The following is a 23,227-nucleotide window of genomic DNA, read 5'->3' as shown; positions in this document are numbered from 1 at the left end:
CCATGTAGTAATATTCAAGTGTATCTGAGCCATCTCGCTTTTTCCTTGCCATAATTTATTAGAGCCCTTCGTATCGCCGGTTTTGCGCATTATAGCCACTATGGAAGAGCGATAAAGCGCATCGCGTAGTGCAAATATTTTAGATCTGGTAGCCACGAACAGATCAGACCTCATCGACGGTGTCAGTGTTGAGACAGGGATTAGTGATCATGATGTTGTCATTACGATTATGGTTACGAAAGTTAAAAAGTCGGTCAAGAAGGCTAGGACAGTATTCTTACTAGAAAGAGCAGATAAGCAGTTGTTACAGGGTGTTTCAAAAATGACCGGTATATTTGAAACGGCAATAAAAACTAAACGAGCAGCGATAGAAATACACCGTTTGTTGCAATATGCTTGGGACAACAGTACATTTTCAGGCAGACAAACGTTCGAAATTACAGTAGTTACAATTTTCAACAACAAATGGCGCTGCGGTCTGGGAAACTCTATAGTACGATATTTTCCACATATCCACCATGCGTAGCAATAATATGGCGTAGTCTCTGAATGAAATTACCCGAAACCTTTGACAACGTGTCTGGCGGAATGGTTTCACATGCAGATGAGATGTACTGCTTCAGCTGTTCAATTGTTTCTGGATTCTGGCGGTACACCTGGTCTTTCAAGTGTCCCCACAGAAAGAAGTCACAGGGGTTCATGTCTGGCGAATAGGGAGGCCAATCCACGCCGCCTCCTGTATGTTTCGGATAGCCCAAAGCAATCACACGATCATCGAAATGTTCATTCAGGAAATTAAAGACGTCGGCCATGCGATGTGGCCGGGCACCATCTTGCATAAACCACGAGGTGTTCGCAGTGTCGTCTAAGGCAGTTTGTACCGCCACAAATTCACGAAGAATGTCCAGATAGCGTGATGCAGTAATCGTTTCGGATCTGAAAAATGGGCCAATGATTCCTTTGGAAGAAATGGCGGCCCAGACCAGTACTTTTTGAGGATGCAGGGACGATGGGACTGCAAGATGGGGCTTTTCGGTTCCCCATATGCGCCAGTTCTGTTTATTGACGAAGCCGTCCAGGTAAAAATAAGCTTCGTCAGTAAACCAAATGCTGCCCACATGCATATTGCCGTCATCAATCCTGTGCACTATATCGTTAGCGAATGTCTCTCGTGCAGCAATGGTAGCGGCGCTGAGGGGTTGCCGTGTTTGAATTTTGTATGGATAGAGGTGTGAACTCTGGTGCATGAGACGATACGTGGACGTTGGCGTCATTTGGACCGCAGCTGCAACACGGCGAACGGAAACCCGAGGCTGCTGTTGGATCACCTGCTGCACTAGCTGCGCGTTGCCCTCTGTGGTTGCCGTACGCGGTCGCCCTACCTTTCCAGCACGTTCATCCGTCACGTTTCCAGTCCGTTGAAATTTTTCAAACAGATCCTTTATTGTATCGCTTTTCGGTCCTTTGGTTACATTAAACCTCCGTTGAAAACTTCGTCTTGTTGCAACAACACTGTGTTCTAGGCGGTTGAATTCCAACACCAGAAAAATCCTCTGTTCTAAGGAATAAACCATGTTGTCTACAGCACACTTGCACGTTGTGAACAGCACACGCTTACAGCAGAAAGACGACCTACAGAATAGCGCACCCACAGACTGCGTTGTCTTCTATATCTTTCACATCACTTGCAGCGCCATCTGTTGTTGAAAATTGTAACTACTGTAATTTCGAAAGTTTGTCCGCCTGAAAATGTACTGTTGTCCCAAGCATATTGCAAGAAACGGTGTATTTCTATCGCTGCTCGTTTAGTTTTTACTGCCGTTTCAAATATACCGGTCATTTTTGAAACATCCTGTAGCATCCCAATTAGTAAATGAATCGACTTCATTTACTTCCGGTACGATGGACACGGAAGAATTATGGGCAAATTTTAAACACATTGTAAATCACGCACTGGAGAAGTATGCGCCGAAAAAGTGGGTTACGGACGGAAAAGACCCACCGTGGGTTAACAGCGAAATTCGGAGAATGCTCAGGAAGCAAAGACAGTTGCACTCGCGGTACAAGAAAGATCTGGAGAATGAGGACAGGAAAAAGTTAGTAGAGATTCGTGCTGCTGTAAAAAGAGCGATGCGTGAAGCATACGACCACTACCACCGTCATACCTTAGCAAAAGATCTTGCTGAAAACCCAAGGAAATTCTGGTCTTACGTTAAATCGGTTAGCGCGTCAAAGGCTTCCATCCAGTCACTCACTGATCAGTCTGGCCTGGCAACGGAAGACAGCAAAACGAAAGCTGAAATTTTAAATTTAGCATTTGAGAAATCTTTCATGCAGGAGGATCGTACAAACATACCGCCGTTTGAGTCTCGTACAGTTTCCTGTATGGAGGACACAGTGATAGACATCCCTGGGGTTGTGAAGCAGCTGAATGGGTTGCAAATAAATAAATCGCCAGTTCTGCAAGGTTCGCAGGAGGGCTTCTGTAAAGTCTGGAAGGTAGGAGACGAGATACTGGCGGAAGTAAAGCTGTGAGAAGGGGGCGTGAGCCGTGCGTGGGTAGCTCAGTTGGTAGAGCACTTGCCCGCGAAAGGCAAAGGTCCCGAGTTCGAGTCTCGGTCCGGCACACAGTTTTAATCTGCCAGGAAGTTTCATATCAGCACACACTCCACTGCAGGGTGAAAATCTCATTCTGGTAGTATATATGTTCATATTAGGAAAAAAAAAGGAAAAAAGTTAGAGAGAGAGAGAAACTGAGTAATAGGATGCGGCTCCACTTGAAGAGTATGCAAAAGACCAAAAAAAACGAAAAACGAAAAAAACAAAAAAATGAAAAAGAAAAGAATAAAAACGTAAAAACAAAAACAAAAAATACATCGGTTCTCGTCCGATCACGGAAGTTAAGCAAAAAAATAAAAATAAAAATAAAAAATAAAAGAAAAGAAAAAAAATCCCGGTGTGGTACACATATTTCACAATGGTCGCCGCAGACGTCGCACAGCGTTCCAATGCAGTTGATGTCAATAGACCCTTTCCTTTCCCTTCCCTTCCTTTCTCCTGCCCACTCCTTCAATTGAACCAACGGAAAACAGTTCATCTTCTGCAATAATTTCTTAACAGAAGACATGAACGTTCTCTGGCTTTGAAAGTGGCATTTACAGCCAGTTTTAGAACTTTACAAGCGTCGTTGCTAAGTGCAATTAAATGAAGAAACGCAAAGCAATTTCTGTTATGAAGTAAAGTCTTCATCAGCTAATTTAATTTTAATGTAATCTACTAGTAACTGCAGATGTCCGATATTAATTTGAAAAGTATTTCCTAGACATGAAAAGAACTAAATAACTACTTGTCACGGTCCACTTGACACAGAACGCCGCAGCCATTACCTGCAAACTAAATAACTACCTGTTTTCTGAGCAACAGATCCTAAGTACAACCAAGAAGCATTAAACGCTTGCTTCAGGCACGCGTGTAGAAGTAGCAGAATGAAGAAGTTAACATCGACAATGGCAGTAATAATTAAAGCATTTCGCAACTTCACACTCTGCAATGCTATTTCTCTGTCTAAGAATCTGCTTCAAATAGTGAAAATTTCAAAATGACTTCCAATAGAGGCTATAAGCGTCTTTACGATCCGCTGACATGAGCTAGCATAATTTCTCTGACAGAAGCCTGCTGATAATTAAGCAGTTAATAGAGGACTCAATGCATCCTACGTTTCGACAGTCATGAAAGTAGAACACATGGACTTCAGTGGTATGGTGGATTGCTCCTAGTTTCTTACTTGAGATATATGGGTTCGATTCCCTCTTAAACGTGTATTTGAAAAACACACGAACAGATCTCCTTCACATCTAGTAATGCCAAGTGAAGGGGAGGACGACGGTTCAATCCCTCGTCCGGCCATCCTGAATTAGGTTTTCCGTGATTTCCCTAAATCGCTTCAGGCAAATTCCAGGATGGTTCCTTTGAAAGGGCACGGCCGACTTCCTTCCCTAATCCGATGAGACCGATGACTTCGCTGTCTCGTCTCCTCCCCAAAACAACCCATCCCCCCCCCCCCCCCAAGTGAAGGTCGTCAAGTTGCGCCGTAGTTCAGAATCCGCATTACAGACATCTTATCCCTTCTCAACCAACTGGGGCAGAGCCGGTTTAGATTGGGCCATAGCAGGGGCGCAAGTTGCAGCAAACAGAAAGTCTGTCGCCAATGAGCTTCCTTACTCTGGAAACATTATTTTATTTAATTAACCTGTTGCCATTTAAGGTCACAAGGCTCTTACTTTTCTTGAACTTGAGACGTTACAAAATTTGGTGATGGACGACGATTCGGATTGGGATCTCGTCTTTATTGTTGTGTGTGGGTCACATGCCACTATAGTTCGGTCATTTCGCTTTTTTCCCAGAGACGCAAACTCCTCTGTGTCTCCACGAAAGACACATGAGGGTCCGGATCCCGGCCCAACTCAAAAATATTCATGGTTTCATTCCAAACCTGACCATATGCGCACAGAACCACTAGTGACAAATAATTTTCGTTTTTAATGTCTCTCCATTTGTTGTCAGCAATAACGATAGGTGGAGTTATTTCTAGTCAAACATGCACACATCTCACTGGTGGTGAGCAAACAATTCGTGGGTAAAAATCAACGGCGGTATGTTGCGGGTTCGATTTCTGATCGGGAAAATGTATTTCAGATTCACACCCGTCGCTGCTGGTAAAAAAATTCCATGTCTAATATCAGATTTTACTTAGTTAAAAATCTGGTTACGCGTTGCGTTTGAGTTCGTGTCACAGAGCTGTATATCATGGCACTTTGTTTTAAACATAGGCAAATTACTTGATTTTATACTAAACATTTTTCGTGGCTACTTAACACGGATATATCGGTTTTGACAGGATTCCACGCCGAGCACAAAAATTTTCATGTGCAAATTTTCTGACTGATACTGATGGAAACTTCGATATTGCTCGACTCTTTATCCTGGTCACCAATTAAGAACGTTGCTATGATCGAGTGTTAGTCAGGCACGAAAGCTTTGCTTAGTTACAATAGCTATAGGTGCTTCATTTCAATCCCGATCCGGTACAAAAATATGGTCACGTCGTTTAAAGTTCAAAAATGTGCACAAATAATTTCTCAAACAAGAGTACAGAGGAATTGATGACGACAGGATGTTAATTTTAAGGTTTCCATGAGCTCTTGCCGCTGTTAATAGCGTTGCTTGTAACTGGTTAGTTCAACGTCCAGCTTATGACCAACCGTTCATATAAGCAACGACGTTTCATGGGTGTGTGAAAACCTTTTAAAGAACAAAAATACTTCTAATTGTGACAGAACTTCAGGAGTCCAGATATTGTCTCAAAATTTCTTGTTTACAAAAGTATTTTATTTTACCTAGTGATAGGTGGAATGATTTATGTGATGGTGTTAGTTAAGTCAAATTCTAATGATTGTGGTAGTGATTCTGATATGTCACTTACTGTAATGAAATTGAATTTACAAACATTAAGGACTGTCTCATTTCTAGTGACTTGATACTTAGTACTTGTAATGTTATGGTGTCGTTTTACGCCTGGACTAGTTACCTTAAAGTAGTGTTGTGGTATTTGTTTTGTACAGGCAAACGACACCACTGCAAAGAAATTAAGAGGACCTGCAAGACAACTACATAAAGTGCGCTGCATGCAAATCAGGAGAAAGCAATTATTCAGGTCGTTGGTGCTCTTTGGAATATGATAGTACATGTACTTATGTATGTAGGTGTGACCTACGTTTTTCTACATTCATGATTTTAGTCTTCTGTCCCTTTTATTTACTATGTATATATCACTTACATTCGTCTACTGTGGGTGGGCAATTTACAAGGCATTCGGTATCGAGTGAACGTTTTAATATCGTTGTACTCGTAAGTTAACTCTCTCTTTGCGTTAAAATCCTTGTCATTTTGCTGCTAGTGTAATCGAAACTCCACATTGGCTGCACAAGTATTTCATTTTCGTGTATACGGTGGATGTACTTCTACTTTTATGCAAGGTGATTATGGTTATTTTGCTTGTGACATGGCATGTGCTCTAGTCATATGGACAACAATGAGTAAAGGTATATTACCATACGCATGGGCACTTGGTTACAGGCTCCTGGGAGCTATAGGGGTTAGACAAGGAAATGGAAACACCAAAACACAACGTATTACCACGCCGAACACGGAACAGGAAGCCCGTTGGTATTCAAAACAGCTTCTAGTCGTCTAGGAATGGATAAATACATTTCCTGTATGGTTTTCAAGGAAATCTTTTACCATACATCTTGCAAAACAGTGGCAAGATCAGGTAACGATGATGGAGGTGAACAGCAACCAAGCAAGCTTCTCTCCAAAATAGACCACAGTAGTCAATGATACTGAGATCTGGTGACTGGTTGCCAGGGGAGATAGGGCAATTCGTCCCTGTGCTCTCAAAATCAGTCGTGGACGATGCTGAATAGCAGTTCTGCCGTCTTTGAACACATGTTCATTATTGAGGAACAAACATTGCAATTTATTTCTAATTTCTTTACCAGTCACTGTTTTATTTTATGTTTACTCTAACATAATACAACGAGTTTCGAAAATGGTCTGTTCATATTCAGGCGTTCATACACACAGATAAATGTATGTTAAAATAAACAGTCTTAAACTAGATTAATCTAGAACTCTTTGTCCATTGTTTGTTACTGTAGCTGCTGGTGTGGCATTTGGGGGCAAGGAGGGGGGCAGTGTAATGCTAGAAATCGAAATCAGTGATGTCTTCTGCTGGTTTTCTTCCTTGTTGTTGACTATGTACATCACAGCCTGTGTAGGATTTTATTTTTTAAGTAACATTTCTTTGTATGTATGTAAAAACGCCTGAAGATGAACAAAACATGTTCGAAACGCGTTGCATTATGTTAAACATAAAATAAAGAAGTGACTGGTAGCAAAATTAGAAATAAATAATTATCCCACACAGTCATGGTTCACAAACATAGCCATTAAGGCCGAGAATAATAAGAAACACTGTGTCACAGGAAGGACGTGATGAGTAAAAATGGTCACATAATCCTCAGCAGTGACGCGACCTTGCAGAGAAACCTTGGGGCCCATGAAATATCACGATGTGGCTGTCCAAATACACTCCTGGAAATGGAAAAAAGAACACATTGACACCGGTGTGTCAGACCAACCATACTTGCTCCGGACACTGCGAGAGGGCTGTACAAGCAATGATCACACGCACGGCACAGCGGACACACCAGGAACCGCGGTGTTGGCCGTCGAATGGCGCTAGCTGCGCAGCATTTGTGCACCGCCGCCGTCAGTGTCAGCCAGTTTGCCGTGGCATACGGAGCTCCATCGCAGTCTTTAACACTGGTAGCATGCCGCGACAGCGTGGACGTGAACCGTATGTGCAGTTGACGGACTTTGAGCGAGGGCGTATAGTGGGCATGCGGGAGGCCGGGTGGACGTACCGCCGAATTGCTCAACACGTGGGGCGTGAGGTCTCCACAGTACATTGATGTTGTCGCCAGTGGTCGGCGGAAGGTGCACGTGCCCGTCGACCTGGGACCGGACCGCAGCGACGCACGGATGCACGCCAAGACCGTAGGATCCTACGCAGTGCCGTAGGGGACCGCACCGCCACTTCCCAGCAAATTAGGGGCACTGTTGCTCCTGGGGTATCAGCGAGGACCATTCGCAACCGTCTCCATGAAGCTGGGCTGCGGTCCCGCACACCGTTAGGCCGTCTTCCGCTCACGCCCCAACATCGTGCAGCCCGCCTGCAGTGGTGTCGCGACAGGCGTGAATGGAGGGACGAATGGAGACGTGTCGTCTTCAGCGATGAGAGTCGCTTCTGCCTTGGTGCCAATGATGGTCGTATGCGTGTTTGGCGCCGTGCAGGTGAGCGCCACAATCAGGACTGCATACGACCGAGGCACACAGGGCCAACACCCGGCATCATGGTGTGGGGAGCGATCTCCTACACTGGCCGTACACCACTGGTGATCGTCGAGGGGACACTGAATAGTGCACGGTACATCCAAACCGTCATCGAACCCATCGTTCTACCATTCCTAGACCGGCAAGGGAACTTGCTGTTCCAACAGGACAATGCACGTCCGCATGTATCCCGTGCCACCCAACGTGCTCTAGAAGGTGTAAGTCAACTACCCTGGCCAGCAAGATGTCCGGATCTGTCCCCCATTGAGCATGTTTGGGACTGGATGAAGCGTCGTCTCACGCGGTCTGCACGTCCAGCACGAACGCTGGTCCAACTGAGGCGCCAGGTGGAAATGGCATGGCAAGCCGTTCCACAGGACTTAATCCAGCATCTCTACGATCGTCTCCATGGGAGAATAGCAGCCCGAATTGCTGCGAAAGGTGGATATACACTGTAGTAGTGCCGACATTGTGCATGCTCTGTTGCCTGTGTCTATGTGCCTGTGGTTCGGTCAGTGTGATCATGTGATGTATCTGACCCCAGGAATGTGTCAATAAAGTTTCCCCTTCCTGGGACAATGAATTCACGGTGTTCTTATTTCAATTTCCAGGAGTGTAATTGCGGAACCCCAACGACGTTTCACCTTTGGGACCGAAACTTGGCCAGAAATTGGAAACAGTTTGAAACAAGACTCATTCGACCAAACGACTTTTCCATTGCTCCACAGTCCAGTTTTGTGGCCTCGGCACCACGTTTTTCTGTTACAGACATTTGCATCTCTGATGTATTGTTTTGGAACTTCAGCTCGCCCTCCTATTTCTCTGATTCTAGAGCTCCCTTAGCGTTGTTTCGGTGCTGATAGGGTTCACGAATGTGAGATTCGGTTCTGCAGTGACATTGGCAGTTTTGTGGCTATCGCCCCCTTATTTTTCGTCACAATTCCCTTCAGTGACCATCTGTCATGATCATTAAACACAATTTATTCCATGTTGTGACATAGTGGACTGTATTTTTCCTCTTTCCATGTATGCTGTGTAAATCTTTGATACGTTGCCTCTTGAAACACTTTGGCTGCCTTTGACACGGAAGCACCCACAGTACGAGCACAAACACTTCGGCTACGTTAGAATTCACTTAGTTCTGGCATAATGCACTTACACGTACACAGAATACTGTTGTGACGACGACTGAGACCTACAAGGTACTGAGGATATTGGGCTGTGCGTTCGCGGTCAAATACAACGGCGTAAGTTGCAGCATTGGCCCGGCTCTGCATTTATGTTCAAACATGCATTTCTCGCTGTTTTTTCATATTTTTGTACAACTTCTGTACGTAACAGCAAGTCACAATGCTGTAAAGTGGCCTTTCACATCCCAGGTTTACTCTTTGCGAGTTAAGTTCTTTGTATTATTTGGAGGGCAATAGCATTTAATTATGTATATTTTGTGTTGACTCCTTAATATGTTTAAATGATGAGATTTTTTTAAAATATATTTGTTTATAGCGATGTATTAGCTGGTTCATACCTAGGGACTTTGAATTATATAACGTAAAACCAAGAGTAATTCCCCTCTGCAACGGAAGTGGTTCTGCGCGAGCGAAAAGGTGGTATCGGCGCTCAGCCTGGGCGGCAAACCAGAGGGCACAGTGTTCAGTCGGCAGCCAGGAACCGATGAGTGCCGAGCGAGGCTTACAGTACTGCAATTGAGATGGAGTGGCCTCGGATGTAACTTGTCGCTGAAAATGGTGCTCTCGCTTCGGGAAAGGCTATAAAAATATCAACGATGCCAAGAAGACGTAAATAGAGCTCATTAATGCCAACGGAGAGACTACGTAACCGCCACATGCTCGCGCCACCACGACTGCACAACCATTTCATCACACAGACGGAAGGTCAGAACTGTTTAACTGTATGAACCACTACTTTTGTGTTTCGTTTGGTGAAATTATAATTCTAATATTGAAAAACTGTGTTTGAACAATGAGTATGTCCTGTGCACTTATCCAAATAGGATCCTCTCCTTGTAAGTGATGAAATGCGAGAGTCCTTTGTAAAAAGAACTGGTTAAATTCTTGATTTATCCAAGAGTGCCTGAAATTAAATGAGAAATTAATAATATGTTGTTCATTAAATTAACTGTTCCATAGACAAAGAAAGGCACTTCATGAGAGACTTATTAGAAAGTTTTAAGAGCTTCATATTGCTTTAAATGTGTGTGTCAAAGTTTTGTGCTAGTACACTTAATGTGCTCGGTGAAAGTTACTTGTTTCATATGCAGATAAATTGAACTTAAATATGAAATCAGGCAAGAGTATTACCTGGGAAAAGTGTTTTAATGTTCATTTGCTTTAAAAAAGTGTCAGTAAAATTCACTTGCTTCACAAGTGGTGTCAAAAAGCAGTTGGTTTAGACGTTGATGGAAATTGGACTTTCACTTGAAGTCGTTTAAAGTAGTAGAGAGTACTGTCAATGCTAGTAGTGTTGAAACATTGCAAGATTAAAGATTTCAAGTGAGGGAGTAATCTGACTTCTACCGTTGTGTTGTTGTGGTCTTCAGTCCTGAGACTGGTTTGATGCAGCTCTCCATGCTACTCTATCCTGTGCAAGCTCCCAGTACCTACTGCAACCTACATCCTTCTGAATCTGCTTAATGTATTCCTCTCTTGGTCTCCCTATACGATTTTTACCCTGCAAGCTGCCCTCCAATGCTAAATTTGTGATCCCCTGATGCCTCAGAACATGTCGTACCAACCGGTCCCTTCTTCTTGTCAAGTTGTGCCACAAAATCCTCTTCTCCTCAACTCTATTCAGTGCCTCCTCATTAGTTATGTGATCTACCCATCTAATCTTCAGCATTCTTCTGTAGCACCACATTTCGAAAGCTTCTATTCTCTTCTTGTCCAAACTATTTATCGTCCATGTTTCACTTCCATGCATGGCTACACTCCATACAAATACTTTCAGAAACGACTTCCTGACACTTGAATCTATACTCAATGTTAACAAATTTCTCTTCTTCAGGAACGCGTTCCTTGCCATTGCCAATCTGTTTTATATCTTCTCTACTTCGACCATCATCAGTTATTTTGCTCCCCAAATAGCAAAACTCCTTTACTACTTCAAGTGTCTCATTTCCTAAACTAATTCCCTCAGCATCACCCGACTTAATTCGACTACATTCCATTATCCTCGTTTTGCTTTTGTTGATGTTCATCTTATATCCTCCTTGCAAGACACTGTCCATTCCGTTCAACAACTCTTCCAAGTCCTTTGCTGTCTCTGACAGAATTACAATGTCATCGGGAAACCTCAAAGTTTTTATTTCTTCTCCATGGATTTTAATACCTACTCCGAACTTTTCTTTTGTTTCCTTTACTGCTTGCTCAATATACAGATTGAATAATACCACAAAAATCTGAAAGTGTGTATAATTTTGCTTTTATAGTGAAGGGATAGTTTGTGGGACCACATTTAAATCTTTTATATCAGAAAGACAAATCAGAATAACTGTTTTCTAGCCAAAGGACCTTAAAGTGTTTATGGAAATAGTGAATCTAGAATGTTTGTATACAGTGTTACTTTACTATTGTGTACTGTAAATGTGTTTTATTTGAACTTGACTATTATCATGTACTATATTGTCTGGTATGTGTTGCGGAAAACCGGTTTAGAAAATTAGTTAAAGGCAGAAATAATGATTAAGAGGAACAAGGGAAAGGCCTCATTTGCAATCGTGTGACTGCTCACCTGTAGAAGTGATTACTGCTGCTACCTACTGTGGTTCGTCCAGTTGTGTGTATTCATTGCACTTCACTAATCAATAATTAATGAAAATTCCCCTTGCAATAGTATTTCTGAATAATATTTTCACATTATTATGCCTAATTAGGCGGGCGACCGTGTTATTATTTCATTCACGAGTTGTCTGTCACTGAAATTTCTTGCCAAATTTAGTCTTTCTGCAATCTGCCGACTACTGTCATTACGAAGTTAAAGTTCTATGTCCTATTTCTGTTAGGAAAAACACTGTCAAATCCGAAACTCCTCTCAGAGGGTAACACCTACTGCATGCTTAGGTCATATTTGGTATCAGTTGTCCGCGGTTGCGTTGTGCATAGCCTCCTTGTGACTGTTTGAAAGTTCTGTTATTGGGAAACTGTGTAGTTCATGCATTATCACGACGCCAGTATTTGTATACGTGGCTTTTCCCGTGACAGGACTATTTGTTCTTTTGAGGTATAGATGTTATAAGGTGTGTTACTTTGTTTTTAAGTGGCCTTTCATATCCCACATAAGTACACATATGTTTCCTTTTTTAAAGGTCTGTTACTTTATTTTTAACTCCAGCGTATTTTATTTGGTGGCTGTTAGGATTCCATTCAGTAATCTGTTTACTGTGTCAGCACATGGTACGGATCATTTGAATTTACTCCACTTCTGCTGATGTTCTGCAACGTGATACGTCGCTATGAAACCCGTGGCTGTTATCTTTTTAAAGATTGTTTACGTAAGTACAGTCAGGTGGCTGGTTGGTAGTGGTTCAAATGATTCTTTTTCCGCTTAATACGGCATATTTTTCTCTTACTGGATGTATAACTATTACTCAGTTTCCTCTTCTTTAAACGTTTACAATACTGACTGATGTTTTATCTAGTCTGCAATATTTCTAGTAACAGTTTTGATAGTATCTGTGAGGTGATATTTTTTCCTACTTTCGACTATGTGTGCTCCAGCTTACATTATGTATTCTGCTGTTTTCCACTACTACTCCAAACACGGCATCGAGACCACGGAAACGACCATTTTCTGCAGTGCCAGAGGTACCCTCATTTGGCAAGAGGTGGGAACTATTAACGCACCCACGAAAATTCTGTACACGACCTTTTCGGTAGCCAGACGCCTTGGCCGAGCGGTTCTAGGCGCTTCAGTCCGGGATAGCGCTGCTGCTGCGGTCGCAGGTTCGAATCCTGCCTCGGGCATGGATGAGTGTCGTGTCCTTAGATTAGTTAGGTTTAAGTAGTTTTAAGTCTAGGGGACTCATCAGTCCCCTAGTCCGATAGTGCTTAGAGCGATTTTTTTAAACCTTTTCAGTGATTCAGGTGTTATGGTGTGGAGAAGGATAATGTTGCATGGGCGTATTGACTTCCAGTTCTTTAAACTCTGTACACGCAAGGGTCAACGTTTCTGTAACACTGCTGGCAACGATATATCGCACTCAGGGCCGCACCGAAGAACGTTCAATTTTCATGCGAGAGAATACAGGATTCCACGTCTTGCTAAGAGGAAACCCACTGCCTCTGTTGATTAAATTTCCGCCAACCTAATTTCAATCGCCTCTTTATAGACACTGTCCCAAAAACCGGAAATGTTGGCAACTACCACAGTTTCATCAAATTTCATACTGTGTCCCTCATTTAAGCAGTGTTCTGCTACTGCCGATTTTTCCGGCTGTTGTAGCCTCGTATGACGGCGATGTTCCACACACCTGTCATGCACTGTGCGAATCGAACGGCCAATGTAAGCTTTCGCACATTGACACGGAATTTTGTACACGGTATCATTCACATACGTCCAGAAGCACGTTGGTTGCAAAGCTGAAGTCCTCAGTGCCATACCCTCATTAAGTCCTCCATAAATAAATTGGCGACTATGGGTGATAAAGGACCACCATAGCCACTCCGTCATTCTGTTCAAAAATGTTACCGTTAAATAAAAAAATACGTGGATGTCAGCACATGACGACAAAGCTTCACCAGCTCTTCATCCACTTTTTCACTGATCAATCTAAGGGACTCTTCCAGAGGAACTCGTGTAAAAAGGGATACCACATCAACACTCACTAACAGATTTGAAGGACTCAACTTCAAATATCCCAATCGTCGAATAAAATCCACCGAAGTGAAGACATGGTGTTCACACTTGCCAACAAATGGACTGAGAACAGATGATAAATACTTTGCCAGGTAATTAGTGGGTGCACCCAAATTACTAACAATAGGGTGTAGAGGAACCCCTTCCTTATACAACTTAGGCAAACCATACAACCTATGCGGAACTGCAGCACCAGGATGAAGTTTCTTACGCAAATCTTCCGACAACGTACTCTTTTTCAACAGTGAAAGTGTCTTACGCTTGATCCCTTCTGTGGGGTAACTGAGTGCGATATATCGTTGCCAGCAGTGTTCCACTAAGGGCGGCGCCACCTCCCTGTTTTGGAGGGCAGCAACCGTGGTGGGCGGCGCATACGCCGTGTACTGAACGGCGGCCTATATAGGACGTCGATTTGCAGCCTGGCGTCAGTTCTCAGCGGGACTCATCAGCAGAAGTAGCCTTTTCCTGAAGATGGCGACCAGTTGGATCACCGAAATATCGAGTCAAATTGATTTTAGGATCCGGCAGCAAACCCGAAGAGACTTTCAAGTCCAGTTCTTAGCTCCTTGAATAGTTCTGATGATGAATGTACTTAATGTTTATTCGTCTTTGTAAAAGGGAACTTAAAATTCATGCGATGCTCTTCTAACGTATACGTGTTGCACATATGCATGTATAATTAGATTTTATGCTACAAATTGTGTAATGTAAATGGTGGCTATAATTAAACCGCAGCTAGTCACAAAGGTCCACTGTTGGCTGTAATTATCATATGGTAGCAAAACCTGGTAAATATTCTAATGCGTTAGTGCAGAAACGATTCACGCTGAAAAAATTAGTTGCAATTTTGGCCTCTAGGTACAAATTTGGCACTGTGAATGCAATAAATACGTACAGAAATGTCTTCACATGTAATGGAGTAAGAATGGGATGGGGATGGAAAAGGTCCAACATGCGAGGAAGGCATGGTGTTGACTTTATTATTAATTCCATCAGCATATCATCCGAGTTTCGTTGCCATACGATAAATAACTGATGATGGTCGAAGTAGAGAGGATATAAAATGTAGACTGGCAATGGCAAGGAAAGCGTTTCTGAAGAAGAGAAATTTGTTCACATTGAGTATAGATTTAAGTGTCAGGAAGTCGTTTCTGAAAGTATTTGTATGGAGTGTAGCCATGTATGGAAGTGAAACGTGGACGATAAATAGTTTGGACAAGAAGAGAATAGAAGCTTTTGAAATGTGGTGCTACAGAAGAATGCTGAAGATTAGATGGGTAGATCACATAACTAATGAGGAAGTATTGAATAGGATTGGGGAGAAGAGAAGTTTGTGGCACAACTTGACCAGAAGAAGGGATCGGTTGGTAGGACATGTTCTGAGGCATCAAGGGATCACCAATTTAGTATTGGAGGGCAGCGTAGAGGGTAAAAATCGTAGAGGGAGACCAAGAGACGAATACACTAAGCAGATTCAGAAGGATGTAGGTTGCAGTAGGTACTGGGAGACGAAGAAGCTTGCTCAGGATAGAGTAGCATGGAGAGCTGCATCAAACCAGTCTCAGGACTGAAGACCACAACAACAACGATAGTTATAGCCCAAAATGGGTCTCTGTAGATAGCTAACTTTAATAATAATCACTCGGTATTTTAATGAGAAGCGTCCTGCATTAGGATCGTTTAAAAACACAACAATGCCCGGTTTCACGGCAACAATTCAAATCGTAGTCAGTATGCAATGTAATACTTTATCTGCTGTGATGAACTTCGTGTAAAACGAATTATACAGAACGAATAACGCTTTTGTCTCCTCTCTCCCTCCCCCACCCCCGTCTCTGTAAAACACACGAAATATTTTGGACATTAGAAACATATCAAACTTGCTGACTTACCGTGTATCTCATCTACTGGGCCACCTGTGCCACCTAGTTCATTTGGTATGAACTCTCGTGGAACACACTGGAAGACTGTATCCGAGCCTTCGAGGTGCGCCATTACCTGCGAACATCAGTCGTCGTATTAAGATTGTACTCCAGTTAGTATCGTGTATCGTCTTAAGAGTGAAGATGGAACTGTCGTGCCGTCTGTTAACAAAATAAGGAAATTCTCTCATTACATCGTGATAAGCAATAGTTGTTACAGACTGTCTTCCTCCGTAGAAAATTGCTCTGACGATTTACCAAATGGCCTCCATTATAACACCGTAGATTAGAAGAGCGTGTTTAGCCCAGGTATATGGTTGTCCAGTGCATCAGCTGTTGTTCACAATGTGTAGACGGATCCATGCAGAAAAGAACATTAACATCGTTCGTGACCGAAACCTTTATCCCGCTTAGTGGCGATGGATTCCCAAGCTTCTGAGGGGTATCAGTGTTTGGTGCCAACTCACAGGATTACCTCCAACGTCGTGCCTATTGAGGAAATACAGTTTTTGATGTAGGGACCGACTGCCAGTCTCGCTTAACATAGATAGGGCAAAACTAAATGCCTTTCTCAGAGAGACGCTGTTCTAAGATTTTCAAAAATAATTGCAACCAGTCGCCTTTTGTGATGGTTCAATTTTTGTTACATGATGCCCGGGTACAAGACGTGTAGCGACTCATCATCAGAAGATTTATAAAGCTTTTATTGATTGTAGCATTGTGGAATTCGTTGTGTAGAGTTATTAGTAATATAGTGACCGCTACACACATCGACTGTTGTGGTTGAATTCGTTAGCTCCGTTCGCGACATCCAGAGATAAAGTTGTGGCGCGAGTTGAGTGACTGTGCGGTGACAAATGAATGGCGTCAACCGCCAAAGTTTGTGTCCACCTCTTCGAGCGCTTTGTTAATGTTTATTACTTACTCCTTGGAGCTGTAACATAGTTAGTTTATTTGGAGGAATGCATGGTAAACACTGTGCTGTCTTACAATATATTTATTCACAACTGGTTTCGATCACTGATCATCTTCCAGGCCGCGGTGGTCGAGCGGTTCTAGGCGCGAAGTCTGGAACCGCGCGACTGCTACGGTCGCAGGTTCGAATCCTGCCTCGGCATGGATGTGTGTGATGTCCATAGGTTAATGGTTCAAATGGCTCTGAGCACTATGGGACTCAACTGCTGAGGTCATTAGTCCCCTAGAACTTAGAACTAGTTAAACCTAACTAACCTAAGGACATCACACACATCCATGCCCGAGGCAGGATTCGAACCTGCGATGTAGCGGTCTCGCGGTTCCAGACTGCAGCGCCAGAACCGCGCGGCCACTTCGTGTCCATAGGTTAGTTAGGTTTAAGTAGTTCTAAGTTCTAGGCGATTGATGATCTCAGATGTTAAGTCCCATAGTGCTCAGAGCCATTTGAACCATTTTTGAACTGATTATCTTCAAGGTGGAAAACTATTGTAACAACTTCAGAAGCCATAAATGCTATTTAACCGGAAAAAAATACCATAGCTGACTTGCGCCATCATAAACTAAGGACTATGCCTTGTCGATTTAGCGACGTCCCTCTCTCCGTTGTCATCCTATTCAATTCTTCATATGATTTTATCCCATATCTTCTTTGATGCTGTTAAAATACGTTGCTCTTGGCCTGGCTCTTGGTTTTTTCCCTAAAACTTTTCCTTCAAATACATTCCTTACGAACTGGTTACATCTCATCATGTGCCCTATCATTTTTCATTTTCTTCTTCCTATATAATTTAGCAGCGTTCTGTTCTCCTTCACTTCTCTTAAGACCTGTTCACTACTTTTTCTATCTATCCAGCTTGTTTTCGTTAGCTGACATGCAGACACCAGAAAAAGATAGTTCACGCCATAATACCTGCATAAGCAATCAGAAACAACTGAAAAATGAAATCATGCTTCTGTTTCCTTAAGCCAGTATTATGGCGTATCTTTTTCTCATGTTTACAAGTCAGCTTTGGCATCTTTTCTGGTTAAACAGTATGTATGACACCTGAAATTGCCACAATATTTTTCCACTGTCAAGATAATTAATGATCGAAACCGGTTGTGAATAAATATTTTGTGGCACAGTGTTTACCATGCATTTCTCTAAGTTTAGCGATGCTGTTCACTGTCACCTGAAAAGAAATTTTTAATCTTTTACTTTATGTTTACTCTGTTTTTCTTGCTGTATATTGAGAAATCGCCTATACCAACTAACTTTTTTTCCGTTTCGTAATTTCGCTTTAATAAAACTGTTCAAGCCCATTCTCAGTGTGCGATTCAGCACTTATTAAGTACGGGCAGCAGTACACGATCTAATATTGCCGTCAGAGGTGACCTCGACGTGATCAGCGCTGAGAAGACAGATCCGCAATAACATAACAATATTGATTACAGGGCGGAACTGCCTGCAGTATCGCGACTGGCTATTCGCCTGCCACCGTTTTGGCCGTTTGCCCAGGTCGAGGCTAGCTTTTGCTATGTCGAAACTACAGCGGAAGCGACTGAATTTGCATCGATAGTGCGTCACCTCGATCAACGCTACGCTATCGAAGTCCGGGATATAACCACCGTTTCACATGCCACAGGAATCAATTCCCACGTACTTCGAAGGCTGGAAAAAAATTAAACAGTGTGACTAAGATAAATGACTCTTTCCTTTTTTCTGTATATGAAAAATTTATAAGTGCTCAACCGAACTACTAGGTGACATAACTAATCTACTAGAAATATCTCAGCGCTAAAGTCATAGTAAATCATTAGCCTAATCATGTTCCTTGCGCAGAAGCCTGCTGAAGTTTCTTATGTCACCTAAAAGATTCATATTGATAGGCACGCTCTCCTGCTTTAATCTGCCATCGAGGTGATAACGGGAAGACGTGGGTACCAATCATTTCGGAAGCTATATTTCTCGTAGCGTATTAGCGGTTTCGCTAGTTCACAAGACAGTCCTATTGGCGAGCGTGAACGTCCACGTTATACACCAAGAGCTTCGAAATCGCTTCACAGGAGCGTTCACTCAACCCAACTACCTCAATCCGAAGAGACTACTTCACATCATTATGTTCCAAATGGCTGAGACGGCCGCTATGGTGCAAAGAACTGAATTTATCGGCAACTATTGCTCTAGCAGACTTACATCAAAGGCAGTAAGTAGTGTCTACTCTTACTTTTGGTGTCATAATGCGTGTTACGAGGTTCCTACAGCCACTGCCAGGTGAGCCATTGTAGATGATTACTCCTCCAGCACAACACCTATGTAGAATGTGTTACATGGCAGCGTATCCCTGAACTGCGACCCAACATATTTTGTAATGTTATATGCACATCGCCACAGTCAATTTAGTCGATCCCTTAATGCTGCACCATAACAGCAGACAATATTCAGTGCTATCAATGAACGCTCTACTAATAAGGTATTCTCTTCCTTTCCTTTTATTATGGTGAGTAAGTAAGATCAGTTTTGATACCGAAAAGTGTTGGAACACGTGAGGTAATACTGACCCTACGACTTATCATAGAGGATAGATTAAGGAAAGGCAAACCTACGTTTCTAGCATTTGTAGACTTAGAGAAAGCCTTTGACAATGTTGACTGGAATACTCTCTTTCAAATTCTGAAGGTGGCAGGGGTAAAATACAAGGAGCGAAAGGCTTTTACAATTTGTACAGAAACCAGATGGCAGTTATAGGAATCGAGGGGCATGAAAGGGAAGGAGTGGCTGGGAAGGGAGTGAGACAGGGTCGTAGCCTATCCCCGATATTATTCAATCTGTAAATTGAGCAAGCAATAAAGGAAACAAAAGAAAAATTCGGAGTAGGTATTAAAATCCATGGAGAAGAAAAAAAAGTTTTGAGGTTCGCCGATGACATTGTAATTCTGTCAGACACAGCAAAGGACTTGGAAGAGCAGTTGAACGGAATGGACAGTGTCTTGTAAGGAGGATATAAGATGAACATCAACAAAAGCAAAACGAGGATAATGGAATGTAATCGAATTAAATCGGGTGATGCTGCTTAAAGTAGTAAATGAATTTTGCTATTTGGGGAGCAAAATAAATGATGATGATCGAAGTAGAGAGGATATAAAATGTAGACTGGCAAAGGCAAGGAAAGCGTTTCTGAAGAAGAGAAATTTGTTAACTTAGGGTGTAGATTTAAGTGTCAGGAAGTTGTTTCTGAAAGTCTTTGTATGGAGTGTAGCCATGCATGGAAGTGAAACGTGGACGATAAATAGGTTAGCCAAGAAGAGAATAGAAGCTTTCGAAATGTGGTGCTACAGAAGAATGCTGAAGATTGGATGGGTAGATCACATAACTAATGGTTCAAATGGTTCAAATGGCTCTGAGCACTATGGGACTTAACTACTGTGGTCATCAGTTCCCTAGAACTTAGAACTACTTAAACCTAACTAACCTAAGGACATCACACACATCCATGCCCGAGGCAGGATTCGAACCTGCGACCGTAGCAGTCGCGCGGTTCCAGACTGCGCGCCTAGAACCGCTAGACCACCGCGGCCGGCTCACATAACTAATGAGGAGGTATTGAACAGAACTAGAGAGAAGAAAAATTTGTGGCACAACTTGACTAGAAGAAGGGATCGGTTGGTGGGACATGTTCTGAGGCATCAATGCATCACCAATTTAGTATTGGAGGGCAGCGTGGAGGGTAAAAATCGTAGAGGGAGACCAAGAGATGAGTACAGTAAGCACATTCAGAACGATGTAGGTTGCGGTAGATACTGCAAGATGAAGAAGTTTGCACAGTATAGAGTAGCATGGAGAGCTGCATCAAACCAGTCTCTGGACTGAAGACCACAACAACAACAACCACTCCCAGCACAACACCTATGTAGAATGTGTTACATGACAGCGTATCCCTAAACTGCGACCCAACATATGTAATGTTATATGCACATCCCCACAGTCGTTTTAGTCGATCCCTTAATGTTGCACCATAACGGCAGACAATATTCAGTGCTATCAATGAACGCCCTACTAATTACGTTTTATCTTCTTTTCCTTTTATTATGGTGAGGGATCTGTGATTTTCTGCAGCCTTGGAGAGCTATTTCTAGCTGGCTTGGGAAACATAGTTTACTTATAACGACCACAGAGAATGACAAATGAGTTCAAAGCTGAACGTTGTCCATCAGAGCAGGTAGGAAGTGCAGAATCTCCGCACTTCGGGCGGGCTGGCCTGCCTGCCGAAAACTCCATTGTACTAGATGACTAAAGACATCCTTTTGGAAAGATAACATGAGAAGCCAGGTGCAGGTGCCAAAATGAGAGAAGTGAGGGGTTCACCATTTCTCTGCAGTCTCACCATGAAGGAATGTTAGTTTAAAACCCTTGCAATGACCACTCTGATTGGCTCACAATAATTATTTCTGTAGAACGCATGCTTTCCCATGGACGCCTGTGTATAAGCTGTTCGGTATGCTAGGTTTAGAAACCTGTCATGGTGTGGGGGAGATTTTCTGCCTTCCTCCGCACACCAGACCATCATTGGTCAACCATGACAAAATGCATGAGAGTAAGAGTCTGTTTAGCCCGCCCGGTTAGCCGTGCGGCGAATGCGGGCTGGTTTCCCTTATTCCGCCTCGGTTACACTATATCGGCGATAGCTGTGCAGACACGTTGTCCACGTACGCGTACACCACCATTACTCTAACACGCAAGCATAGGGGTTAGACTCGTCTGGTGTGAGACATTCGCTGGCGGCGTTCGCCGGTGGCCGAACCGCACAGTAAACCTGGGTTCGGTGTGGGGCGGCGGAGGGGTGAAATGGACTGCGGTAGTCGTCGTGGGGTTGTGGACCACTAAGGCTACGGCGGGGACGGAGCTTCTCCGTCGTTTCTATGTCCCCGGTTAACATACAGTACAAGCATCTGTTTAACTTATTTACAAAATTATTATCGGTCAGGACTCGCAACGTCTGCTGCAGTTGAATGGTGAGATTCCTACCCTAGCAGAAACAGCAAACTTCCAGAGAGTTAAGCAAGAGGACACTTGCTGCTTGGAGATCGATGAGAAACTACTCGCTGTCAGACGATCGATAGGTAAACACTTGCTGCCAGGTGACGTATTAGGCAGGACTTGCTGTTGTACAGAAGGAAGTCTCCGTATGGCATCTAAGCACAGAGGATGAGCTGGACTCAGAATTTCCAGCCGTTACTTCCACATTTACACCGAATAGGAATGGTAAGAATAAGCCGGCATTGCAATTGAGGGCGACGTGAAATTAGTTAACTTTCATCAGGGGTTAAATGCACACTGTTAACATTCGCTGCCAGCTAGTTACATGAACATGAACTTAGACGAGTGTGCTGGTATTTGTATTTATTTTTTCGTTTTTTTTTTATTTAAACCACTAAGTGGGCTTACTGTCATTGACGGTATCCATGGTTTAGTTTCAAGATTATGCTTTTCTTATTTTCATCCACTCCCACTCGTGTCAAGGTTAGATTTCATAAATACGCTCTACGAAAAAAAAAAAAAAAAAAAATTCCCCACGAAGGAATCATCCGAATCGAAAATCGGCAGATATGACCTACCTGTACAGACAAACAACGCAAACGAACCGTTTGCGAGATAAATGCGACTTTGTGGTTACCAGCCACCACTGACTATGTTCTGTGTAAACTTCACCCTAGTTAAGAAAAGGTAACAACACTGTACAATATTGAGAAAAAGTTATTAGAGATACTTTGCTAGACGTGTAGGTGTTTTAAATAAACAGGACAAACATGACTATTATTGCAATTAAAGGAGGAGCTCAAAGTGTCGTCCTTGCACACGCATGTAGGCCTGTATCCGTCGCCGCATGGAACCCTTCCAAACACGCCTGGACCATTTCGAAATTCTTGACAAGCATTGACAAGCCTCTGGTCCAATTCTTCAACCGTGTGAACCAGAGCTGGCATACAGTGCACCTATAAGGTGACCCCAAACACAATAATCCATTGCGTTCAGATCAGGTAATCTTGGACGCTACGGTAGAGGCCCTCCTAGCCCAATCCATGTCTGACCATATCGACGCGCTATATATCGTCTTAACGTGGCAACAAAATGTGCCGGTGCTCAAAATGTTCAAATGTGTGTGAAATCTTATGGGACTTAACTGCTAAGGTCATCAGTCCCTAAGCTTACACACTACTTAACCTATATTATCCTAAGGACAAACACACAAATCTATGCCCGAGGCAGGATTCGAAACTGCGACCGTAGCAGTCGCGCGGTTCCGGACTGAAGCGCCTAGAACCGTTCGGCCACCGCGACCGGCTCTGAGTTACCACCAAGACTCGTACAACACAACTGATGGATCTGTAAACAGCTGCGTAGTGGCCCTCTGCCCGTGCACTGTACCGCTGCATCTATTCTGTTTACAACTACAGGTCTCGAAAATGTAAACAGAGACCGTATCACGTCAGTAATGGTTGGTAATCAGAAAGTCGCAATG

At 43.1% G+C, this 23,227-nt stretch overlaps 1 protein-coding gene across 2 annotated transcripts in view; it reads right to left on the bottom strand.

Annotated features, from left to right (window-relative positions):
• LOC124612936 (alpha-tocopherol transfer protein-like) overlaps positions 1 to 23,227 on the bottom strand; it is a 156,980-nt gene that overhangs the window by 16,359 nt on the left and 117,394 nt on the right. For both annotated transcript variants that reach the window (XM_047141433.1, XM_047141434.1), the window contains one exon: positions 15,723 to 15,828. In XM_047141433.1, coding sequence (XP_046997389.1) covers positions 15,723 to 15,828 — 106 coding nt within the window. The remainder of the gene's footprint in view (positions 1 to 15,722; positions 15,829 to 23,227) is intronic.

The sequence above is a fragment of the Schistocerca americana genome, chromosome 4 (assembly GCF_021461395.2).
Source record: "Schistocerca americana isolate TAMUIC-IGC-003095 chromosome 4, iqSchAmer2.1, whole genome shotgun sequence".
Lineage (NCBI taxonomy): Eukaryota > Metazoa > Arthropoda > Insecta > Orthoptera > Acrididae > Schistocerca > Schistocerca americana.
Note: the sequence above shows the minus strand (reverse complement) of the source record. Positions and strands in the feature narration are given on the sequence as shown.